The sequence below is a fragment of the Carassius carassius genome, chromosome 19, assembly GCF_963082965.1.
Source record: "Carassius carassius chromosome 19, fCarCar2.1, whole genome shotgun sequence".
In the NCBI taxonomy this organism is placed as follows: domain Eukaryota; kingdom Metazoa; phylum Chordata; class Actinopteri; order Cypriniformes; family Cyprinidae; genus Carassius; species Carassius carassius.
The window spans coordinates 22908492-22931963 of NC_081773.1; the positions used below are offsets into that span (position 1 = coordinate 22908492).

Below are 23472 nucleotides of genomic sequence, written 5' to 3' on the forward strand. Positions count from 1 at the left end.
TATAAAGCAGTCCATTTTTTAAAATATGTTACTCAGGTTATAAAATTTGCATTAAAATCCTGTTACCCAGCAGTTTCATTAGAAAGCAGAAGATCCTCCCTGACATTGTCCGTGCCGGATTAGAAACTTCTAAGGCTAAATTACCGCTCCTCCACTGCCCTCACATTTCTCCATGCATGAGACTTATTTCTCCCTTTTCATCTCTTACTTTGATTCAAATTCAAAGTTTAGTGGATTGTCACCTGAAGAATGCTCATACGACAGTGATTCTCCACAAATTTTGCTTTAGGACAAGTAGTTATCCAACATGATACTAATATGAATAGTTTATAATAGTGCAAGTAAAAAGTTTCTATAATCAGCCCTATTGATTTCTTAGATTTGTCTTACTTTTATTAACGTAAATATTTGCTTAGAAGCTTGGTGTGGTGTCAGAAGGGCTGAGATCAAATCAAAAAAAGAAAAAATTCAAATCAACAGTGTTTGTGGTTGAAGCAGATTTGTTTGATTTGTTAGAGCTTATAAAACACATATTCTGCATGACCATATTCAACATATCTAATTCTACCCAATACCTAAACTTAACAACTACCTTACTATTAATAAACAGCAAATTAGGAGTTTATTGAGGCAAAAGTCAATAGTTAATAGCAAGAATTTGACTTTAAAGTAAAGTGTGGCTTATTATATTATTTGCACACTTAGCATTATTTTCAGGTTAGACCTATCAGTTAACAGTCACTGACACAGAAAGTGTAATATTTGCAAGTTTTTACACACACTTAATATTATAGAACAGATAGTCTTGGATGGTCATTGGTCTATACAGAGTTACAGCTGTACCAAAATACATAATGTACTTAGTAGTTGTTTATTTCAAAACACCCAGTTGCTGGATTTATTATTTTGCTGTACCCATAAATGCCAAATATTAACCTTTGTTTACATGTCAAGGTCTGAATCACTTAGTGGGAAGATGATACTTAATGAATTTGCCTAATGAAACATTTGTAATCTGTGCTTTATTTTCCGTATAGTCATGGCTGAAAAGGGTTAAAGGCATTCTTCTGAGTATTCTGTGTAACACTGACCTGTATTTGATTATAATCACAATATAGTATAGCCTCTTACACTTTATTGCTCAATTAAAATAGGCTAACAGAATCAATTCAGACTGGAATTCATTGGCCTTGATATAGTAGGCAATATCTGTAGTCATTCTTAGTACCAGAATTGCCAATTTTGCATTGTTTCCAACCATAACTGACAAACGTGAAGTCATAATGATCAGCTGAAGGTGTAGGATTTAGAGTCATCTACGATCCAATTATAAGCTACGTGAGGGGTATCACAATGATTGCAATCACTGCAAATGCAGACTGCTGCTTCTTATTTAGGGGGGAAAAAATCCCACAGTGCATTCTAGCCAATCTCATTAGAAGCAAAATCACACAGGCTTTAGCATGAATGTAGTGTCACAGGGGCTGATGTCCAGTCGTGAAACATGCAGTAGGAATGTATAAAAGTCTTTCAGCAGAATCAGATGTCAACATGCTGGAACAAAAGAGAAAGGAATAGTCGAGAGAGCTTTCACACTGTATTAGATTGGGAATTAAGGAGAGCACTGCATGATCGATGACTGAACCAAAGTCTTTTGCAAACTGTAAGGTTCAAGAACCTTTAAAAGACAGTTTAAATGTAGTGTATGGTGTGTTCTGACCAAACCAAAAGCACTTGTGAGGTGGTTTTAAATCTAGGGCATGTATACCATCAATCCTCCACTCAGTACATCTCCAGAGGTTTTTTACCATCCCTCAGACAATCTTTGACAAGCCACAGTAAAGATCGTCACATCTTCATGAACGCAGGAATAGACCTTAAAACATTTTGTTCAGATTGTGACAATTGCTTGGTAGAAACTAGAAAAAGCTCGACACAAAAAGCCTCTTGATCTTTATGACAGTGATTACCATGAAGGAAGAAAGAGCATTTCGGGCTGGTTTGGTGTACGTCTGGGCTGTAGGAAATGAAAAAGTGTTTCAGTCACTCTCTATCTTCACCAATGCTGAAGATCTATTCTGGGGACAAGCACTGTGCAGCATTTATTCAGGCAGTTAGGCTATCACAAGTCTCCCTGCTGCGGGTCTCAGTCATCCTGTCTCACAGATAAAGCTCTTTTGTTTCCCCTGCTATCAAACATCACCTCTGATAGATATGTAAAAGAGCATCGATTGGTGTTTAGAAACCAACAAAAAGGTGATTGCATTTAGACCATTTTTTATATTGATTTGTTAATTATTACATATTTGTCCAGCTTGCGTATATAGGAAGTAAAATATCACTGATGCTTGAGCGGCCTTTTTGACCACCCAAAACACCCTAGCAATGGCATAGCAACATGATAAAAACACTCATATAACTTTATCTGCCGCATTACAATCCCCTGGAAAGCCAGCATTTTGCAACATAGCATTGTCATGCTGGTTTTTACAGGAAGAAGCTCACTCATATTTAATTTATTTACTTTAAAATCTTATTGTCTTTCATTTAAGTTTTTTCCCCATTTTTTTTTTTCCAAATCAACAGGATGATTCATGGAGGTCAACTTCTGAATGGTTTAGCTGGTCCTACCATTATGAGTGCCGGTCCTCTGCTCTCTACTACTTGGTTTGCTCCTGATCAGAGAGCTACAGCCACCGCTATTGCATCACTCATCGGCTACCTGGGGTCAGCCTTCGCCTTTCTGATTGGTCCGTTGGCTGTCCCTGCACCCAATGGCACTGTGGGAAGCACAGTTTACTGGAACCGAAACCACATAGGAGACAGGATACAGTTTGTTCTTTACGCAGGTACGGTATTGTCTGCTGACAATCCAGCAACAGCATTCATTTTGAATCAATACTAAATTATTTTAAGCATTTGCCATACAGAAAAGCAATCACAAGAAAGCCATCCATGGTGGCTCTCCAAATACCACAAACGTCTTAACGTGGTTTGCGTTTACCTCGCTATAAAGATTGCCTCACATTGTTCCGCTTAACTGATTCAGAAAATTAAAACATTTTGAGAGAGAGAGAAAGAAATCTTGTCAATAATAGATTGATACTCTGCCTCTGTTTAGGTTGGAAGATGTTGCTGTTACTTTAGACACAGGAAAGACATCAATTTGTTAGTAGTTTAGAGGTCATTGTGACACTTACTGCAACATTGGGCATCAAGATGCAGCCACATACACTGGATTTTGACACACTCCTTGAAGACGATAAACTTGAAAAGATTCAGTGATCTGTCCCGTCCAATAAAACCTTAGAGAAGGGCCAAGTCTTTAGAGATGGTTGGTATAAAAGTTTATACTGTTTGACAGTAAAATTTAAATAAAAATTTTGCTGTACCATTTGCTGAACCAGATTTTAAACCGTATTTAAACCAGAATTTTTAAATCGTATGTTCCCACTGATGCCACTGCACCGAGACCTATTCATCTTTTTATTTCCAAAAATAAGCATTACCACATGATTAATTCATATAATTTTTTTTATTATTGAATTTCCAGCAATTACACAACTATTTCCAACTTCCAAGGTTTGGGGTTGGTAAGATTACATTTTTGAAAGAAATATCTTACTGTATGCTTAATGAGGAATTCCTTTGATAAAACAAAATTTCATTACATATTGCTATATTAAATATTAGAATCTACAGTGTTGCATTATCCTTCAGAAATTAATTTAGTGTGCTGATTTGGTTTTTGATTTTTAATATTAATTATTAACAGTTGTGCTGCTCAGTGTTTTTTTTTTTGATGAATAAACTGATACATTTTTTTCAATATTCTTTAATGAATATAAAGTTAGAAATCCTTTGTAACATTATACATTATAATGTCTTTATAATGTCACTTTTGATCAAATGTATGTGTCCTTGCTAAAAGTATACGTTTCATTAAATCTTACTGACCCCAAACCTTTGAGCAGTAATGTATATCTTGAGATCTACTATTAGTGCGAAATAAAATTAATTTTTTATGTAAGATTTTTTATCATATCGCCTGCCTGCATCCAAGCCCGCTTTATAAGTCTGTATTTTATGACAGAAAAGGCAGATTTATAGAAGGGCTGTTGTAAAAGTTAACTAGCTGAATAAAAATGGGATCTGTCCAAGGAAACTGCACTTATTTTATCACGTGGACAGCACACAGGAGGGACACAAAATTTAGGAACTCAACCTGAAGACTGTGCTGGCATTTTGAGATACTGTATGCCAACAGGTTTTTTTATGCTTGGCTACAGCAATGCTCAATTATGGACTTGGTAGCACTGTCACACATTCCAGCACTGGATAAGCACATTTGAAAACAGGAGCTTTTTGTGGACCTGGGTTAATGAGCTGATCAGTTGTTTCATTGTGCATTTCCACCCTCTACAGGATTGTAATAAATCTGCTAGACTCATCTTTAACTCTAGATTAATGTGAGCCATCTAATGACCATTAATGATGTTGGTTTGGATACCACTCTCTCTCGCTCTCTCTCATTAATTAGAATTTAGTATCTGAAAATTGCAGTGAAATGCCAGGCGCATTAAGCTCTTTTTCTAATTAACAGAGATAGATTAAGTCTGAATCCGTAAAATCTTTGAGAGATTTAATGTTGACACCAAGGCTGCATGATAAATGTTGTGTATTTTTGTGACCTTCCAGAGGTTGGGATGATTGCAGCACTTTTCGTGGCTGTGCTGTTCTACTTCCCCTCCAGGCCGCCCATCCCTCCCAGCGTGGCAGCGGCTAGCCAACGTCTCAGCTACAGGAGCAGCATCTGCAGACTGCTGAGGTATAACCACAGTCCTCCCTTACCAAACAGCTCAAACTGTTTTGAACAGAGAATGAAAGAATGGAGGTTAGGAAGTAGGAGTAGTTCATTTGAAAATAAAAATGTTCTTTTAATTTAAATAAAAGATAAACAGAGATATCTAACATTTATTTTCCATACAACAAAAACGGATGGTGATCACAGTTGTCAAGCTGCAAAAAGGATAGAAGAACCAACATAAGTTGTTCATATCGCTTAAGCTCTGTATTTGAAAGGAAAACTCCACCCAAAAAGAAAATTCTCTCATCTACTAACCTTCATGTCATCCCAGATGTATTTGACTCTCTTATTATCTGTAGATAATTTTAGGAAAATAATCAGTCTTATATAGTGGAGAGGTTGACACTTCAAAAACTATACAAAACAAACACAAAAGTAATCCATATAACCCCAGTTGATGAATCCGTGTCTACTGAAGTGGAACGATACTAACCATCACTTCCAGCCAAACTTGTCAGCACGAACTGCACTTCTGTACATTGTGAAAAAAGCTTAAGTAGGAGTTCAAATGTGCTATTTTTTTAAAAAGTTTGGGACCAGTAAGATTTTTTTTTATGTTTTTGAAAGAAGTCCTTTTTGTTGAATTTTCAGCAGCCATTACTCTAGAGTTTGGTGTCACATGATCCTTCAAAACATTTTTGAATGGTAGTGTATATTGCATAAATCATATTGATTATTTTAATGCTACATTTCAATTTTGGTGCTTGAATCACTAACTGTTGGAAGGTAAAGAGCAATTTTGGTAAATATGTACTTTTGTTTTCTTCTGAGGACAATTTAACTATTTGATTGATGGCATTGGAATGAATATATGATAACAAATCTCTTGTCCTTGTAAAAACCATGTGCAACCATTTCAAACCTTGAAAAAACCTGAGCACATTACTTATTCTTGTTAAAAATAAATATATAGCGTGAATATCTGTATTCTTCATTGGCATTCACAAGAGATTTTGCATTGGGTACATTGGACACAACAATGGACATCTGTTATTTTAGGCCTTTTGTAACTTCCACATTCTGTCTCCCTGATCTCAGCACTGTCTTTGATGTTTTATCATTCGCTTTTACAAAAGAGAATCTTAATGAACAGGGTCTTGTCATTTCGCCACTCACCATATGCCACAGTTGTCATTTAATGCACATCAAAGATAAGATCCTCTCCCTGCAGATTAATTACCAAGCCTTATGATGGCACATGCTGACCATCCTTAATAAATAGAACATCTTGGTCTGTACATTTAGTAACCCACTGAAGTCCACGAAGGCCAGTGTGACCACATTTTTACAGTTAGTCAGAACTCTCTTGATGTAGTCGCACCCGCAGCTCTTGGGGTAGTTGCGCTATTCACCGATCAGATGAAGCCAGCCCTGTTTTGAATGCGTTCTCACATCAACACTAGAGGAATTGGCCGAAATCTGTGAACTGGAAAAGACTTTTGAGCTTCCACTGTATTAGAGAGTCTGCAGTTCGACCTCCTCTGAGGAACGCCAGAACTTTCCCACTCGAAGAAGAGCTGAAAGCAAAAAGAAGAACAAACAAGAATGGATGAAGTCACCCCAGTAAGACTGTAATGCTGTCTGGAGTCCCACAGATAAGCAGAGTTCCAGTAGCCGTCTCACATTTGTATCTGAATGGAGGAGTGGATTGGTAGAGCTTTGTAAAACAGCTAGTCTACAGGGACGGTTAATTGGATACGGACTGGGGGCGTGCAGTCATGATTGCGTTTCACCTCCAGTCTCTGAACTCTCATGTCCTTGGCTTACCTGAGTTGGTGAAACTTCAAAGGTTTTTTTGTGCTTGACTTATTTGTTGCAGAGAGCATCATTATTTCATTGTTCCTTTATGGAAACCATTATCCACCGTTTGATTACTGTACTAACAGTGATGATAGAATACTATTAGTATTGATGGACTCTGTGTTAAAATTGGCCTTGGCTTGCAAAATCTGCATCTTGAGGTATAAGATCCCAACAAGGCCTGCCAAGGATAAATGGCACTTAGCTGATGATCCTTCTGGTTTGATGGCTCCCCCAAATTTTTCAAAAGAAAGGAAAAAAGGCTTTCTCATATCCCATAATCTAAATGGTGGGAGAAAAAAGTGCATAGATATCGATCTCTCCCAGCTGTGAGGTTAATGAAACGGGTACAGTTGGGAGAAAGGGTCCTCCGTCAACACCTTTTTTCTGTGATTACCTCTTCAAGGCCACTGTAAAATTCACTGAAACCATGCTTGGCTTTCACACTTTCCTGTTAATAGACTGGATGTTCTGTAGATGGTAGAAGTTCCTTTACACCCAGTGGTTCATACCTTGGAGGTAATTATGGGTAGGGTGTCATGGAAGTTGAATTTTCTACAAGTAACTACGGGTGCATTAATGTAATATCCAATTAATTTGTGAACTTATAATTAGCATCTTTGCCTGGCAACCTGGTCAAACAACTTTTCTCTGAGAAAAATTACATTGAGGCAACTGCTGAATTTAAAAATGAAGTAACAAACAAGGTCCAGAATTGCAATTTGCATCTGGAAGTAGAAATTTAAAACCGAATTGAACTGTACAAAATGTATTTTCTACCTTCTGCAGTTCCAATTCAAGTTCCAATTCAGCCTCCTTTCGGGTGTTGCAATTCAATTCAAATTTCATTCATTTAAAAGGAACCAATTCCTTAAATCTCAATTTTTGGAAGCCTGGAAAAGTCTAATCTGTGCAGTTGCATCATCATGCCTTTACAGGAACTAATATGTAGTGTTAAAATACTGCAGTAAAAGTGATGATAGTATTAGTATTGATAGACTTGGTGCTAAAAATTGTCGTATCTTTCAAAATTTTAATCTTGGTGCATAAGATTACATCACAGCCAGCAAAGGACAAAAGGCACTTAGCTGATGATCCTTCTGGCTTGATGGCTCCAAAAACTCTGGATGAGGGTGGTACAATCAAACAACAACTTTCTTTGAATCAAATCAAGTGTGAGAGACTCAAATACCAAGAACCAAACTACAACAAGTAAATTCCATATAGCACACCACTTCAAAAGATAAACAAAGCATTTTTGGAGAGCCCTTGTGATTGGTTTCAGAGGCTTTGTTGTTTTACGGGGGAACCTTTCCTATTGGGTAAGTTGGGGAGACACTGTTTGGTACACTTGAGGGAAAATAGGTAGAGAAGTGAGTGAGAAGGGTGGGTGATTGTAATTGGGCCGGATTGATTGGAGGCCTGCCAGAAGCCACGCATAAAGACTGATTCTACAAAGGGATTCTCGACCTGTTTCAGTCTTGACTACAGCAATCCTGCGACTGGATAGATGCTCATAAAAATGCTAATACATGAAGAAAAAACATCCCTTATAGCAAGGGATTTTTGTATCAGGGCAGGATTAACACAAAATTGACAGTACACTAAACCATGCACTGTGTTTGTATTAATGGTTGTATCTACATAGCAACTTTGTTGTTGCTTAGCTTCAAGAAGGATTTGTTGGCAAATAATGCTTGTTAGAGAGTCTCGTAGATAATGTTATTATAGAGTAAAAGTATTTCCGCTATGCCCTACAGATATATGATTTATTAAAAACATGCAGATACTGATATTATGCATAGCTTTGCCCAGTGGGTCAGTTAGATTTAATAAGATGTTCAAAACGATTCCTGCTTGGCTAAACTCTTGATATCAAGGTCTATATTACCTGAAGAAAGCTATCTGTTAGCTTTGCATATTCTCAAAGGTAATTTTACTTTTGCTGCAGGACCTCAATAATTAAAAATAACCCCTCATTTTTCATCATAGTTTTTTTTTTTCAATATTTTATCATGTCACATTCATTAATTTAGTCAGTTTTACTTTTACGAAAATGGCAAAAGGATTAGAATGTAAATTTCAAGTTCACTGGTGCATTTGCGTGATTTTGTTGTAATGCTAATAAAGTTGTAATATTACATTGACCCCTTGCTTGATACTGCCTATTAAGAATCATATTTGGCTGAGGAAGCTTAATCCATGTAAGACAAAGCTCCGCTTCTGGGCATGTCTTTATCCTAGCATTATGCTTCCCTGATATCTGCTTTTGCTATCAGTTTTATGTTGTTGTTTTTTTGTATTCAGGAGACTTTTATCTGTCTGTCACTGAGCTGTAAGGTAAGATAAATGTTTGGTGACAGTCTGGAAGGTATAGGAAAGAAACTCTACAATCTTTGACTCTCTGTGAGATGCACAGGCTTTGATGTTCAGTTTCATGACAGCTCTAAAAGATCTGTTACTCTTTCAGAAATGGGCGTCATACACAGTCAAAATGCAGCCTAGTGCCTTAAAATGCTTTCATACTGTTCTGTTTCGAAAAGTTTTCATCAGTCCTCATCTTTGCTTTTGTTTTTTCAGCAACATGCGCTTCCTGATGATAGCACTCGCCTACTCCGTGCCCACAGGGGTTGTTGCCGGCTGGGCCGGAGTGTTGGACATGATTTTAACACCTGCTAAAGTCAGCCAGGTAAGATATATTCCATGTTCCATGCTGGGCCCATTTAGATGATACATTATAGGTATTATAAGGTTTTCAGGAAAAGAATGAGGTCTAGTTTATGCTTCGATGATTAAATGTTTAATAAATGTAATGAATTAAGCGAAATATCGTGTGTTTCAGTATGCTTTGTGTCTGAAATAAGTTGCATATATCAGATATTCAGATCATTGGCACCTTTTATGAGTTCAATTATAATTCAAAATGAAATGTAATTTCCCTGGATTAAATGGTTATTGACTCATAATTAACCCTGGGAGTACAAACACACACATTGAAGTATTGACTGGAAACTCTAACCAAACATTTTCGTTTGCCTTTCTATACTTTCTCATTAAAAAGCTGGCAGGCCTGAATGGGTGGACTTTGAACTTCAAAACAAGCTGTTAAAAGATCTAATTATAGTTTTGAAAATCCAGAGCTATCCATATGAAGATAGCCCTCTACATCCTTTCCCTCTCCAGACAGCTCATCAGAATCTAATCAAACATACATGCTCAAGATGCTTTTATTTGCATACTCACAAAAGTACTCCATTTTTGATGGGCCAACCACAGCTTAATGAGATGAGCTCTCCACCTCAGAGTTTCTGATTCTCCCCAGCCTCCTCACATTAGCATCTGAAATGTTAGAGTTGTGGGCCAAAGCAATCATGTTACATTCTAGGCCCAGCTGAATTACGGGCTTGCAGAGACAATGATGGTGGTCTTGTAGTTTCTTTTTCAAGTAAACTAGGTGGTCTTTGAACTGGTATTGGAAAGAAAACCATACAAGTTGAAGATAGCATGCCTTTTTCCTTTTTCCCCAATATGTATCTGCTGCCAAAGCCATTGAGAGACTAATTTGAATTGTCCGACTTCTCATTCAAGTCTCAGTTCTTTTTGAACAACAATTGAAAGTGTACGGCACATGCATTTCCTTCTCCCATTTAAATATTTCACTATTGTTGAGAAGGTCTTTTAAATTTGAAGAGAAATAAGTGTTATCAGACAAACTGAAATTATATATAGATTTCTAGGAGCCCATTGTGTAAAATAAAGTGCTCACAAGATAGCAGTGTATTGATATTTTTCAGACATTCTGGTTAGGGATTTGTTCCAAACCCCAAACTTTATGTATTAAACTTCAACAGTTTATTCAGCCTAGACCACTTCGGAAACCTGGCATTGTGTATTCTATATAACATTCTAACTAATGTTCATTGTTTTTTCTTGATACCTAATCCAATGAGTATTGAGACTTTTTTCACAATAGTCGGCATCCAGTTGTCATATGAAATGTAATTTGCAAATGATGTTTGAAGCCTTAGAAAGTTTGTATTCAGAGGCTTTTATTTAAGTTATGTTTTGATCAGTGTCAGAAGTCAACAACAAATTTGTTTCACATTTGCACTTGGTAATTTACAAATGGAAAGTTAGAACCCTGAGGCATAAGCATGTAGAGTTGTACAACAATAATTAGCATCATTTAAGTGCAAGGTCCTCTGCTACATTAATCAGCCTTGTCTAATTGCTTCATTAATGGTGAATTGCCATTAAGTCTGCGCACAATGGCTGTGCACTGATTAGACAGACCTTTTGCCATTGGAAACTCATAATCAAACAGAAGGTGGATTGCTGGTTTTATCAGAGGTGCCTCAAACTGCTCAAAACTAGGGCTTAATTTTGTGGTGCCTGTACCGAACTTTTTGACTTTGAATCTGAATAGCGCGTTCGGCGCGGGGGCGTGGTCACATTAGATATAATGAAGGGAGACATGAAAAACAGACATCGCGTTGTTTTCATATGGATTACTTTATCACAGAATATCTGTTTTCGGCGGCACTTGTTTAGTTTAAAAATAGACATGTCAAGCTTTCTATAGATATCTCTCTCATGTATTTTCGTTGAGTATTCACGGAGCTACAGTTAATTTAAATGACGTGTTTGTAAAAGAAGATCAGCGCAGACAAAGGCTGCAGACAGCGCACCTTGTTTGTTATCTTTATTTTATAAGTGCACAAAGTTTTGTTGTTATTATGTCTGTATCCAAAAAAAAGTAGACCCTTTACAGATTCGATTGATGTATTGCTCTTATCTGTACGATTAAAACTGAAAGTGTAATTTAAGTTCTTTTCGGGGTTATCAGGAGAAAATGACTCAAAACGCATATCCGCGTTAATCGACTTGATAGGGTTAAAACTATAGGTGTAGCAGTGTGGTTTTCTGATTTAAACCCCATTTCAGTGAGTGATGCCATGTTTTTTTGCCTGTGAGGTTTCCAGTGTAAACATGTTAGTGAACAAGGAGGTCTAGAATACCTGGAAGAAGTGTTAGCATTCCCAGAAGAACGTGATTTGTGTGATATTAGTTTATACTGACACCAGATAATTTATGATGTTTTCGTTTGTTTGGGATGGATTTAGCATTGTGCCTAGATGGGCCTTGCTAACTCTATATTTTCTATTGAATCTATCTATAATTTAGTTGTTTTAGATTGATTCAGTGTTATTATTAGTCTACCGGATCTCTAGTGATGAACAAAGCATTTCCTAAACTGCGTAGACTGTATGTAACATCATTTTCCTAGGGGTATGCATGCACCGTATCATTCTTCTCCTTGTCCCGAGTCCTAACAATTCCAGGGCACTATGACAGAATAATTTGAATTTGAAATAATGGTTTGGACACACATGAGTTACACTTTTTGCCAAAGGAAACAGCATAGTGTATGATACCTCTTTCATTTCCTGGGGGAAATAGCAATGTTACAGCAGAAGACATAAATCACAGAATGGAAATAACTAGATAACAATTAATACATCCAGGGGCATCGGAACCAAGGGGCCAAACATCTCTGCCACCCCCCACTCCCAGAAAACTTTTAGAACACATCAACATCATCTGATATTAAATTATGTAGTCTACTTGGCTTGCACATAATATATTACATTCTGATTATGCACTATGATTTACTGTGTGTTTTAGCACTTGATGTTTATTTCAAATAGATAAAGATGTCTTTTACCCCTGCAGTAGGACATTTAATCAGCACATGTATCCTCAGACCATATAAATTCTCAGAGCAGCGGCGCCTTACTGTCAGTTACTGAGGATATGCTTGTCCAGAAAGAAACATTGACAGTGTTAAGTAGATGGTTAAATCTGAAAATGTGCAGTGCTGAATCTCCACACACAGTAAAAATAATAGTAAAATTTGGGTTTGTGTAGTCTAGTAGGATGAAGCTGTCAAATAAATCTCACATGCACAAATTGAGCGTCACAAAAATCACACTTTGAGACTGAACTGACAGTGTGTTATTGACCATTTTAAAGCGATGGAATTCATTTTAAATTATTTTTAATGTCTTGATGTTAAATTAATATTTAATTTCATCTCAGAGGTAAGCTCTACTACATCCCAAAACAATATGAAATTTGTAATATTAATTAGCATTATTCATGATTATTAATTAGGCACTGTGACACTCTGGCCTAGGAAGATTATCTAACAATGAGCAAAGTTATATTTATGAACCCAAGGTTCTCTAAATAGTGATATTACAATCCACCCAAAGACATCATGAGATTCAGCTCAGGGTACAGTTGTACATCCTGATAGCCGCAGGTTGGAAGGACCTTAAGGAAATGTTCTGTTGTTGAATCAGAGTTTTGCTGAAGGTGCTTTCCTGTGCAGTGAGTGAGAGATGTGGTTCCTGGTGCTTGGAGAGCATAGCCAGCCATCCACACCCCTAGGGAATCGAGTCTGATGCCCAGAAAGAGCCAGCTTTTCTAATCCCTCTGTTAGCATCCCTAGCTATCAAATTAGCCAAATCAAAGACCAATGCTGTTCCAGCCGCAGTTATTATTCTACTTATGTGGTATGTTATAGAGCAGTTTATTCAATTTCTATGATCCGAGTGGACAAGAGGCATTTGTGTTTTAGGAAGTTTTTTTGTTGGCTGAGAAGACATAAAAATAAATTGGTTGTAAAGCTATTATTTCACTCACAGTTAAGTTGTTTTTCTAAATACTTTTTAAAATTGCATCTATCTATCCATCCATCCATCCGTCCTTCTATCTATAAAATCAGTAGGTCAGTGTAAGACTTATTTATTTTTCAGCAAGGATGCATTAAACTGATCAAAAGTGAAATGATAAAATAGTTGATAATGTTAATGATAATAAAATATATGAAAATAGGTTGGCGCCGATGGCCTCGTGGGCAGTGTGCCAACATGTAATTCTATTGTGCTTTAGGCGTCCCGTGTTCGGCTCCCGGCTCGCGGACCATTCCAGATCTTACCAACTTTGCTGTTTTTCTATCTGTTTTTCTAATAGACTGTATTTCCTTTCAATAATTTAGACATTAATATTTTAATCTAAACTACTTTAAACTGAAAACTGTTTCAAACTGAAAACCGTTAAACTTCAAAACGGTGTAAATTTAAAAACATTCTTGCCTGGCTTTCTCAAGCCAACTTCAAAGTTTGTCTCTAACAAACTTTTTTTTTTAAATCTAGTTTTAAATTGATATAACATTTCATGTATTATTTTCCATTTTCAATATTATTTTCTAATTGTATTTTTAATCAAATAAATGCAGCCTTGGTGAGCATAAGAGACTTGTGTCATAAACATAAAAAAAATACCAACCCAAAACTTTTGGACCGCAGTGTGTCAAAAAACAGATATGAAGTTTAAACAACATTTCATTTAGTTGCCTGATATAGACCATCTGTTTTATGAAGTCTGTTGTTGAACCAGACTGTTCATCATAGGCATGTTTGTGGACAGCATGATGTCTGGCAGTTTATTCTTCTCTCTGATCGACACTGCAGATGCCCCTGGCTCACTATCCATATAGCTGCTCCACAAGTGATGTCCAGCATTACAAGCAGCGAATAATCTCAACTGATCGCACCTTTCTCTGCTTTCACAGGTGGACGCAGGCTGGATCGGGTTCTGGTCCATAGTTGGAGGCTGTGTGTTTGGTGTGGCCATGGCGAGGTGAGTAATGGCCCATGCATGAGAAATGATGGTGGTGTTGTCATACATTAGCATTTGTTAGGATTTGTTTTACATGTATTGTCCAGTGATGTGAAAACCAAAAGCAGCAGAACCTAAAACATTAGTCACACATCAGAATGCCTTCCTTCTCAAAGAAACCAAGTCTCAGGTGTATTGGCTTAGTTTAGTAAGGTCAAATTGTGCAGTTTTTTTTTTTTAGCAGTGGAGCTTGCAAGTGGCTGAATTTAGAGATTTTTTTTAACTTCTTTAGGGAGCAGTTTAGCATGCTGACAGTGTGTTATAACTGTTGGGACTGTCAGTATGCTAAATCTCTCTCTAAATTCATCCTCTTTAAAGCACCTCAGTTACAGTCATCAAAGCATCGCTTTTGTAACAAATTGACTACCTTTAACAAAACATTTCTGAACAAAAATCATTGAACTCCATATTTGAATTGTTGATCTGCATGTTTTGTTCTGTTACAACACAAGCAGAAATCCTGCGTGAATGACATTAAAGAACTTATGGCAATGAAAGTAGACTGTGGTGTCGCCTCATGTTACCTGCATCTGGGCCAAAAAGTTGCGATTGAATATCCTGAAAACACTACAACCAACAAACAATGAGCACATACATTTTGCAAATTAGTAAGTTAGAATTAAAGGCCCAGATATACTTCAAACGGAGTTCAATTTTTGTTCTTCGTTTCGGGGCAAAAAGAAGTTCGAAAAGGCTGAGCAACGGTATACAGTTAACTAACTTTCCAACTCCCCCAAGCTGCTGGAGGCGGGGAGTAGATTAATGTAAACATGACTCGCAACGCTTGCTCTTATGCCCTAAACACAACAATGATGAAATGAAGAAGTGTAGGCAATCTAAGTGTAAGACTGCCCCAATGGTCAGAATATTATAGAAAAAAGAATAATATTTAGCAGCAGTTCAGAGTCAAGTATCATGTTTGCAATACAAAAGAACCATTCCATAATCAGTCCTTCATGGGAAGTATGAATGTCTCATAGTCTGAAAACTTTAGCATGATGTGGAAAAAAAATTTTGAGTCAGTTTGTTACTTTATTTTATTAGTGTTTATTTATTTTATTAAACTGGATAAATTGTTACACCTTTTTATATTTTATGTGGTGTCATGATTTACTTTTGATAAAAACAAAGGTTTATTATTGTATATTCGTTTGGCATTTCATTTACTGTATGCCCTTTAAATTCGCTTATTGAAAGAACATCAACAGCAGCAGTAGGCCTATGGTGTAACATTTATTTGAAACACATGTATTTGGTACTTGCGTCACTTTTTGCATAACGCCGGGTCGTCGACACCAAGCTTCGTTGCAATTTCTTTCTAGGAATAAAATGATTTCTCTGAATCTTTAAAGTCTCTCCACGAGCGATAGTATAGGTGTGGGTATATTTGTGTAGCTCAGCTATTTGACACTCCAGTGTATTCAGGAGATGTTGCTCACATGCAGGACCTCTGCAGAATGAAGAACGAAACAGGCAAAAAAAAATAGTCATCAAGGAGTGGTCACTCTCACAATGTGCTACAGGCGTCCCAAGTTCGAATCCCAGATCGAGGACCTTTCCCGATCCAGCCCCCCTCTCTCTCCCACTTCACTTCCTGCCTCCTTTACACTGTCCTGTACTAATAAGGTCAAAAATAGAAAGCCGTAAGAAAAGTGTCTGATTAGTGTCTGAAAGACAAAACTTCAATTCAGTGCAATGATGCAAGGCTAACTTAAGACTAACTAGTCATTCAGGCAGCACACTAACTAGTCAATTTCAAAAATATGTATTTTTGAACTGTTATAAATAATCAAATTAGTCTCCCACACTTTTTGGGGAGATAATCATTCTATTTTTTGGTTTTGTTTGACAGTCGTGCGCAGGAAAAATGTAGACAGCTGGTAGTTATTACTTTTTTGAGACCAGCACTGGTTCACTAAAGGAGTGGGCTGAATGGCAGGTTTTCATCCTACAGTGGCTACCAACTTCCACTTCACAGCAAATCAATTAGGACAAACGTCAAATAAAATAATGCATATTCATGATATAACCCACGCCAGGCACAGTTTGTGTGCCGAGCCACTGACAGAAAGAAAAACTGAGGAGAGAAAATGCAAACTACAGAAGAAAATATTTTATATATTTATACTTGTCACAACAGTGTTTTAGGCCTAATTATTAAAGTTTCATGACCAAAATGCTAGAATGCTGACGGTGCTGGAAACTTTCTATGTTAAAAAAAAAACAAAAAAAGATCTCATATAAACCAGTGTCAAACTTGTGTCATACTTTTCAGGTCATTCCTACACATTTATTTTGTCTCTGTTAGGCTTTTTTTTCCCCCAGGCTGTTTTGGATCCTCCCAGGTCCCAAAGCTAATTTATTCTCTTCCTGCTAATTTATTAAAATCAGCTTTTGTTATGAACAGTGGGTGAAAATGCTAATGAAATAGTCTCGTCGCACAGACTGATTAAGACACTGGTGTAGAGAAGAGAGAAAGAGCAAACTGTTGTCTGCTAAAAAAAAAAACCAAGAGATTTGTCTATCCCTGATGACTAAATGTTTGCAGAAGGGCCCCAATCAGCACATCCAGCCAGGTTCTGCATTTTGTAAACCTTTTAATTAGGCATTTAATCAATTGTTATATTGCTGCATTGCATTTTGGGTTAGTACTCGAAATGCCGTTAAGCTAGGGAGGGACAAAGAGGGTTAAAACATCAATGAAAACCTGTGATCTGCCTTAGTTGTGTGTGTTATTCAAATGAGTTGTGAGCTACAACCCGAATGGGGATTCATAAAGCTAATTAAAGAGTGCACATCCCACCTGTTGCTTTGGCACTTTTACTTATTTGCTTTTTCTCACTTCGGCTGTTCATTTGGGGCCGGGTGCAGGGAGAAGCAACAGATGCCCCACTAAGTCTCCACGCCAACCTGGTCCTATTAGTGGTCGTTTGGCGAGTGATCTCTTGTTAATTGGCTCCTGTGCGTTACAGGGTCCAGCGCCCTCCCTATGCCATGAATCGTGCTGCAAATGCGTTAACATGAGTTATTATACGCCACCAGCTCTCCGCCGCAGAGCTCAGCCCTTTGGGTCAAGTCCATGCTTTAGAAAAATGGATGCATTAAAATTGAGCTGCAGGGGTGATAGCTGCACATTCTAATTGATGCGATTCCAGAGGCGGATATAAAAGCCGCAAGTCCTCGTCAAAGATTCGTCCTCGTTCACCGTTACGGTGGAGTTATACAAGACGGGTGAATCATAAGAGGCTGTCTCCGCAGGTCAATTAACGGTTTGTGGTGTGAGGTATGCTGAGCAGTTGGGCAAACACTGGGATGCCTGACAAACCACCAGACTTTAATTGTCAGACAGCAGTCGGGAGGTAGGGGTGACATTGCTTTTTCAATGCAGAAGGTGTTGTGGGGTCAAGAAAGCGTGATTGACAGCCAATTAAAGTTAATGCTTAAAATTTAAAGGGATGGATCACCCAAAAATAAAAATTCTGTTCATTATTAATGCTGTCCAAACATTTGACATGATTTCTTTTATGGAACACTAAATGGGAAATTTTTAAGAATGCCCTATCCTCTGTTTTCTATACAAAAAAATGTGAATGGACTCTGTGCTGTCAAACTCCCAAAAAACACCATAAATGTATTGAAAAAGTATACATCTTATATGTATATATAACCTATTGTCTTATCATACATGGAAGATCTGTAAATATTTACATACATTTCTGTCTTTTCCTCACACAAAACAAATTAGCTTTAGAACACTTGAAATGTAACTTAAGTCATATGGACCATTTGTATTATACTTTTATGGTGCTTTTTGTAGTTTTTATTTTATTTTATTTTTTTAAGCCTGACTTTCTCTAGTCAGGACCAGTGCTGGGTAGATTACATGCTAATTGTAGTGCATTATTGATTCCTAATTACATGACAAAAATTGTAGTTAGTAATGTAATCCATTATATTGCACTTTTTAGGTAATGTAATCAGACTACTTTTTGATTACTTTTAGATTACTTTGACATAACTTGTTTATCACATTGATTTAAATAAGATAATCTTGTAAAATACTGATATAAAATACAAAGAGAAATAAAATATATTACATTAGTTGTTTTTAAAACATGAAGAGCATCAAATATTATATTACGTCAAAGTTCGTCAAAGTTTGTTAATGGAAAACTAATAATTAATTAAATCATAAAAATGTAAAACTTTAATAAAAAAAATTCTTTAAATGACAAAAGTCAAAATATTAAAAATTCATAAAAAATAAATCGTATACCTGTTAATCTGCCTGTCATATAACCATGTGAATAGTATGTAATCAATGAAAATCTGTAGTCTGATTGCAAGTATTTTAAAATGTAAAATAATCCAATTACATGTAATCAGTTACTACCCAGCACTGTTCATAACTTGATAACTTGATAACTTTCTCCATTATTGTTCACCAAATATAGAAACTCAAACATGAGGGCGAGTAAATTATGACAGAACTTTCATTTTGAGGTTAATAATTACCTTAAAATGCATTAAAAGCCCATAAGACATCATTAATGATGAGTCTTGCAACCTCGACACAACAAATAATAGCTAACTCCTCCATAAAGTGTTTTTATGATGGCTTTCATCACTGTTGTGAAGAAAGGTGATTAAGAACATGCCTTAGAGATATTGCCATGTATCTCCATCATGTTAGATGTGCTAACATGTGCTTGATGAGAGGAAACGGTGTGGGGAACTTTGTCAGAAATGATAAAGTTAGTGCAGATCAAATTTACAAGACTGTGAGAATTTGTTTTGAGTCATCTCCAGTAGTCAAGTCTTTGAGGGACAAGATTTTCGGCATGCGTCTCTGACGTGGGTGCCAAAAATAACATCTGTGAAAAAGTTTCACCTGCGCCTGCCTGTAATTTGCCTGCCTGCCTCTGTAGGTTTTTTTTTTTGGTTTTGTCTTGTTCTGTCACCTTTGAGCTATGACTCGAGATTCAAGTTTCTCTCCTCCTCCTCCTCCTCCTTTCTTTTGTCTTCTGTTTTTGCCCTCAGGTTTGCTGACTATATTCGAGGAATGCTGAAGCTAATTTTGGTGCTGATGTTTGCCGGAGCATCCTTGGCGGCCACCTGGTTCACTCTCACCTGCCTGACCAGGCTTACTCACCTGCCCTCCACTCAAGGTATACTGTGCTGAAAAGGGCAGTATGTTCTGCCTTGTGCACATCCACAAAACTGTCGTCCCGCAGGGAGTCTGGTAGGCAAGCGCTGGCATAGGCAAGCTGCAATTGTATCGGTGAGAGGGAGCCAGAGGAACTCATTAAGCCCAGATCAGTGAAGGGGAAAAGGGAGTGGGTCTCTAGAGAAGCCGGCCTGAATCAAACATATGCCCTATAGATCAGCCAGCTCAAATATTACCATCAATTATCATTTTATGCTTGGCACCTGACTTTTTTTGTCTGCTGTCTCCCAGAATTCCTGGCAGACAGAGCTCATAGACTCGTGGGCCATCACTCCATCTGGCAAGATTTTATCGCTCACACGTGTCCCATTTCCATCCGTGGCTTTCCATGCCTCTCGCAATTCATCTCTCATGCTAATGAACACAAGGCTATGTTGTGGCAACATCAATTCATCAGAACCTATTCTAGCTGGAATCATTATGCAAGGAATAATTGACAGTGGACCTTCGCCTACCATGTCCATTTAATTTAACAGGCCCATTGCCATTTCCTTCACTTATACAATAGTTACCACATGGATACCAGTCTTTCTTTACATCAAATTAACTTCCGTCACGAGCCAAATGTGGGTGTTTTTTGCACAGTGATGAGGTAATTTTGCTTCTCTTCCAGTCACTGCAACCTGTAAGATTTCTCTGAATGATTTTCAACAAGACATGCTGTTGCTTAGAAGCAACAATTCATGCTTGAATAAACCCATTTGATTGTAAATGTCAGTGCAAGTGTTCCTAGAACACACGTAAAGAGTCTTCATGCTTTATTGCGTCATTTCAGTGGGTTGCAGTGCAGTTTGAAATAGATTTGTCTTGTATCTGAATTGTGTAAATATTATTCAAATAAAAATATTAATTATATAAAATTATGTAAGGAATAATTGACAGTGATTGCCATTGTGCCCACATTACTACCTTGACTGTTTGGTGCCTTTGTTAGTTCTGTCACTTATACCATGATTATCACATATATGGAAGACATTTCTTCTGGATTTGTGTTTAGAACTAAATTACATTTAAAAGTTGGGAATCATTATGAACTTTTTATGTTTTTTAAAGCATTTGATGCTGTTGTTCACCATGGGAGCATTAAATTGGTTAAAAAAAAATACACTACTTTTAAATTGGGAAATAATACATAGTACATTATGGATACATTAAATTGATTAAAAGTGACAGTTAAGACATTTGTTTCAAAAGATTTCTTTTTCTTATAAATACTGTTCTTTTGAACTTTATGCTCAAAGAATTCTGAAAAATGTATCATGGTATACACAAAAATGGAAATATTAATAATGAACTGTAATCAACAAAAATTTTAGAAATTATAATAAGAAATTCTCGAGCCACAAATCATCATATTAGAATGATTCCTAAAGGATCATGTGCCAGTGAAGACTGGAGTGCTGAAAATTCAGCTTTGGCATCACTTATTTACTTACATGTATTTTTGATCAAATAAATGCAACCTTAATGAGAATAAGAGACATCTTTTAAAGTGTTAAATTTTTAACACTAGTGTACATTAAAGCAATTTATAATGTTTCAAATGACTAATTTTAAATAATTGCAGTATTTAAGGTGATGTTTTAATGCAACATTCACCTTAGGTTTTAAAGTCTTTTTCACGTTGGAACCCACAATTCAAATGTTAAAATCTTTTAAGTCTTTTATTTATTTATTTTTAGCCCATTTTTGAAACTAGTGTTTCCACTTTACTTTCAATGACACAGCTGAGGGATCTGTTTCTCAAACTAGAGACTCTGATGTGCTCGTCCTCTTCCTTTTGTGCATCGGGCTGTCCATTTATCTCTCTGCCCCGGTTAGAACCAGTTTGCGATGTTCTGTTAAAACACAACTGCACATTCACACATGGAGCAGCTTCTCATCATTTAAAATGACAATAGACTCGTGAGTTTCTAAAGTAGGGTGTTTCTTTTTGGCAATTTTTTTTTACAATTAAATTGAATTTTGGAAATGAAAGTGTTTTAATACTGAAAAACATTGTCTTTCCGACATTTGCAAAAATAAAAATAATGCAATTTCCACACTTCATTAAACTCTGAGCTGTGCTAAGATAAAAAGAAAACTTTTTCTAGTACTAACAGCTCATAATAATCATTACTTAAGAATGAATTGTAACAGTGTTTTCTTAGTCGATTAGAGTCATATCCGCTGAAATAGGGTTGCCAGCACAGGAAAATTGAGTTAGAAAGCTTTTCCCCTTAAATATTCATTTGTAAGGTTGTCTTTCTTTTCTGTGTAAAGGAGGTATCCTAGAAATGTATTTGAGATATAACCCTCTCTCTCTCTCTCACTCTCTCTCTCTCTGCTCCTTTAGCCACTCTCTACACCTCCTGCATCCTGGTGGGTATCTTCATCAACAGCAGTGTGCCCATCTTCTTGGAGCTGTTCATTGAGACGGTTTACCCTGTTCCTGAGGGCATCACCTGCGGAGTGGTCACCTTCCTCAGCAACCTCTTCACTGGACTTTTGCTGTTTTGCCTCACCTTTTACTTTACAGGTATCTTGATATTTTAACTCTTGACAGACAGGACAGGGTTTACAGCAAAGAAAACTAAGATTTCCCATCAGCCTAAACAAACGGGTACAACATGAAATAGATATGGATTTACACTTAGGACAAAGTTGACATTGTCCCAATGTCATTGTCCGTCTGAATGATGATTAACTTTCAGTGTAGGGATGTTCAAATGAAAATCTGACTCACCTGCCCTATCTTGCAGTGTAAATAGTAGCTTCAAGCTGAATATTCATGAGTCACTTCTGACAGGTGTCACTGGATTGACAGGCAGTCCATGATGGTTTTAATTCTAGCTCTTGCTGTTTGTGGACAACACTGTATGTGTTTTCCATTCAAAAACAGCATATCACGAGGCATTATGTTTTAATGTGCCTACATAAGACATGCATAACAACATATAAACATAAGTAACATAAATATAGTAATAAATAAATAAAGTAATATATATTCTAGGGGTGTAATGATACGTGTATTCCGGTACGGTCTTTTGGTTTGGTATGCACGTGTAACAAAGAAATCATTCTAATTTTTTTTCAGGAAATTCTAACAATAAATGTTGTTTTGGTGCTCTTTGATATGGTGTGACAGATCGTTGTATAGAAGCCTCAGTTTTAACGGCAGCATGGAGCTCAAGTGAGAGTGATCATCCCTTCCTCTTTACTACTAGTTCTAACGTGAAATAAACATGAATGAACAAATCACACCTCATGTAATCGCTCAATCAGTGTTTCAACCGCAGAAAGACATCATTAAAATAGCTTGTAAACAAAATGTCACATCGCATTTCATTTACCTCAGGCAAGTCAGTGTCTACAGCTCATTATTTGCTAGAGAAATTAAATTTTGAGAAATATCATAGTGTATGCTCATTAGATTTTACTTTACCTGTTAGTGAGGTCTTAATTATTTAAATAATTAATTGTTTAAATACATTTTTGTGAAACAAGTTGACAGCCGCGGTGTAAATTATTATATATCAACAACAAATAGGAATTGTAAAATTTAGAAGTTAATTTAAAAACTACATTATGTGCAATTTACATTTGCATACAGTTTTATTTCATTTGTGTTGATTTTTATAGTTGTTTGGGCTCTGTAGTAATGTAAAAGGGTTGCCTATAGTTTAAAGGAGAAGCTGAGGCAGATTTTTGTCCCTAAGGAAAATGTAATTGTAATTGAATTTATTTAAAGAAGCATCTATTTGTTCAGTTAACCATTGTTTGATATTATATATATATATATATATATACATACATACATACATACATATATATATATATATATATATATATA

At 36.6% G+C, this 23472-nt stretch overlaps 1 protein-coding gene across 1 annotated transcript in view; it reads left to right on the forward strand.

The window, feature by feature from the left end:
* Positions 1-23472, forward strand: part of LOC132095406 (solute carrier family 49 member 4-like) — a 38330-nt gene that overhangs the window by 6712 nt on the left and 8146 nt on the right. The window contains exons 3-8 of the mRNA XM_059500341.1: positions 2587-2849; positions 4699-4828; positions 9248-9356; positions 14307-14374; positions 19454-19581; positions 21976-22158. Of these exons, the coding sequence (XP_059356324.1) occupies positions 2587-2849; positions 4699-4828; positions 9248-9356; positions 14307-14374; positions 19454-19581; positions 21976-22158 (881 nt within the window). The remainder of the gene's footprint in view (positions 1-2586; positions 2850-4698; positions 4829-9247; positions 9357-14306; positions 14375-19453; positions 19582-21975; positions 22159-23472) is intronic.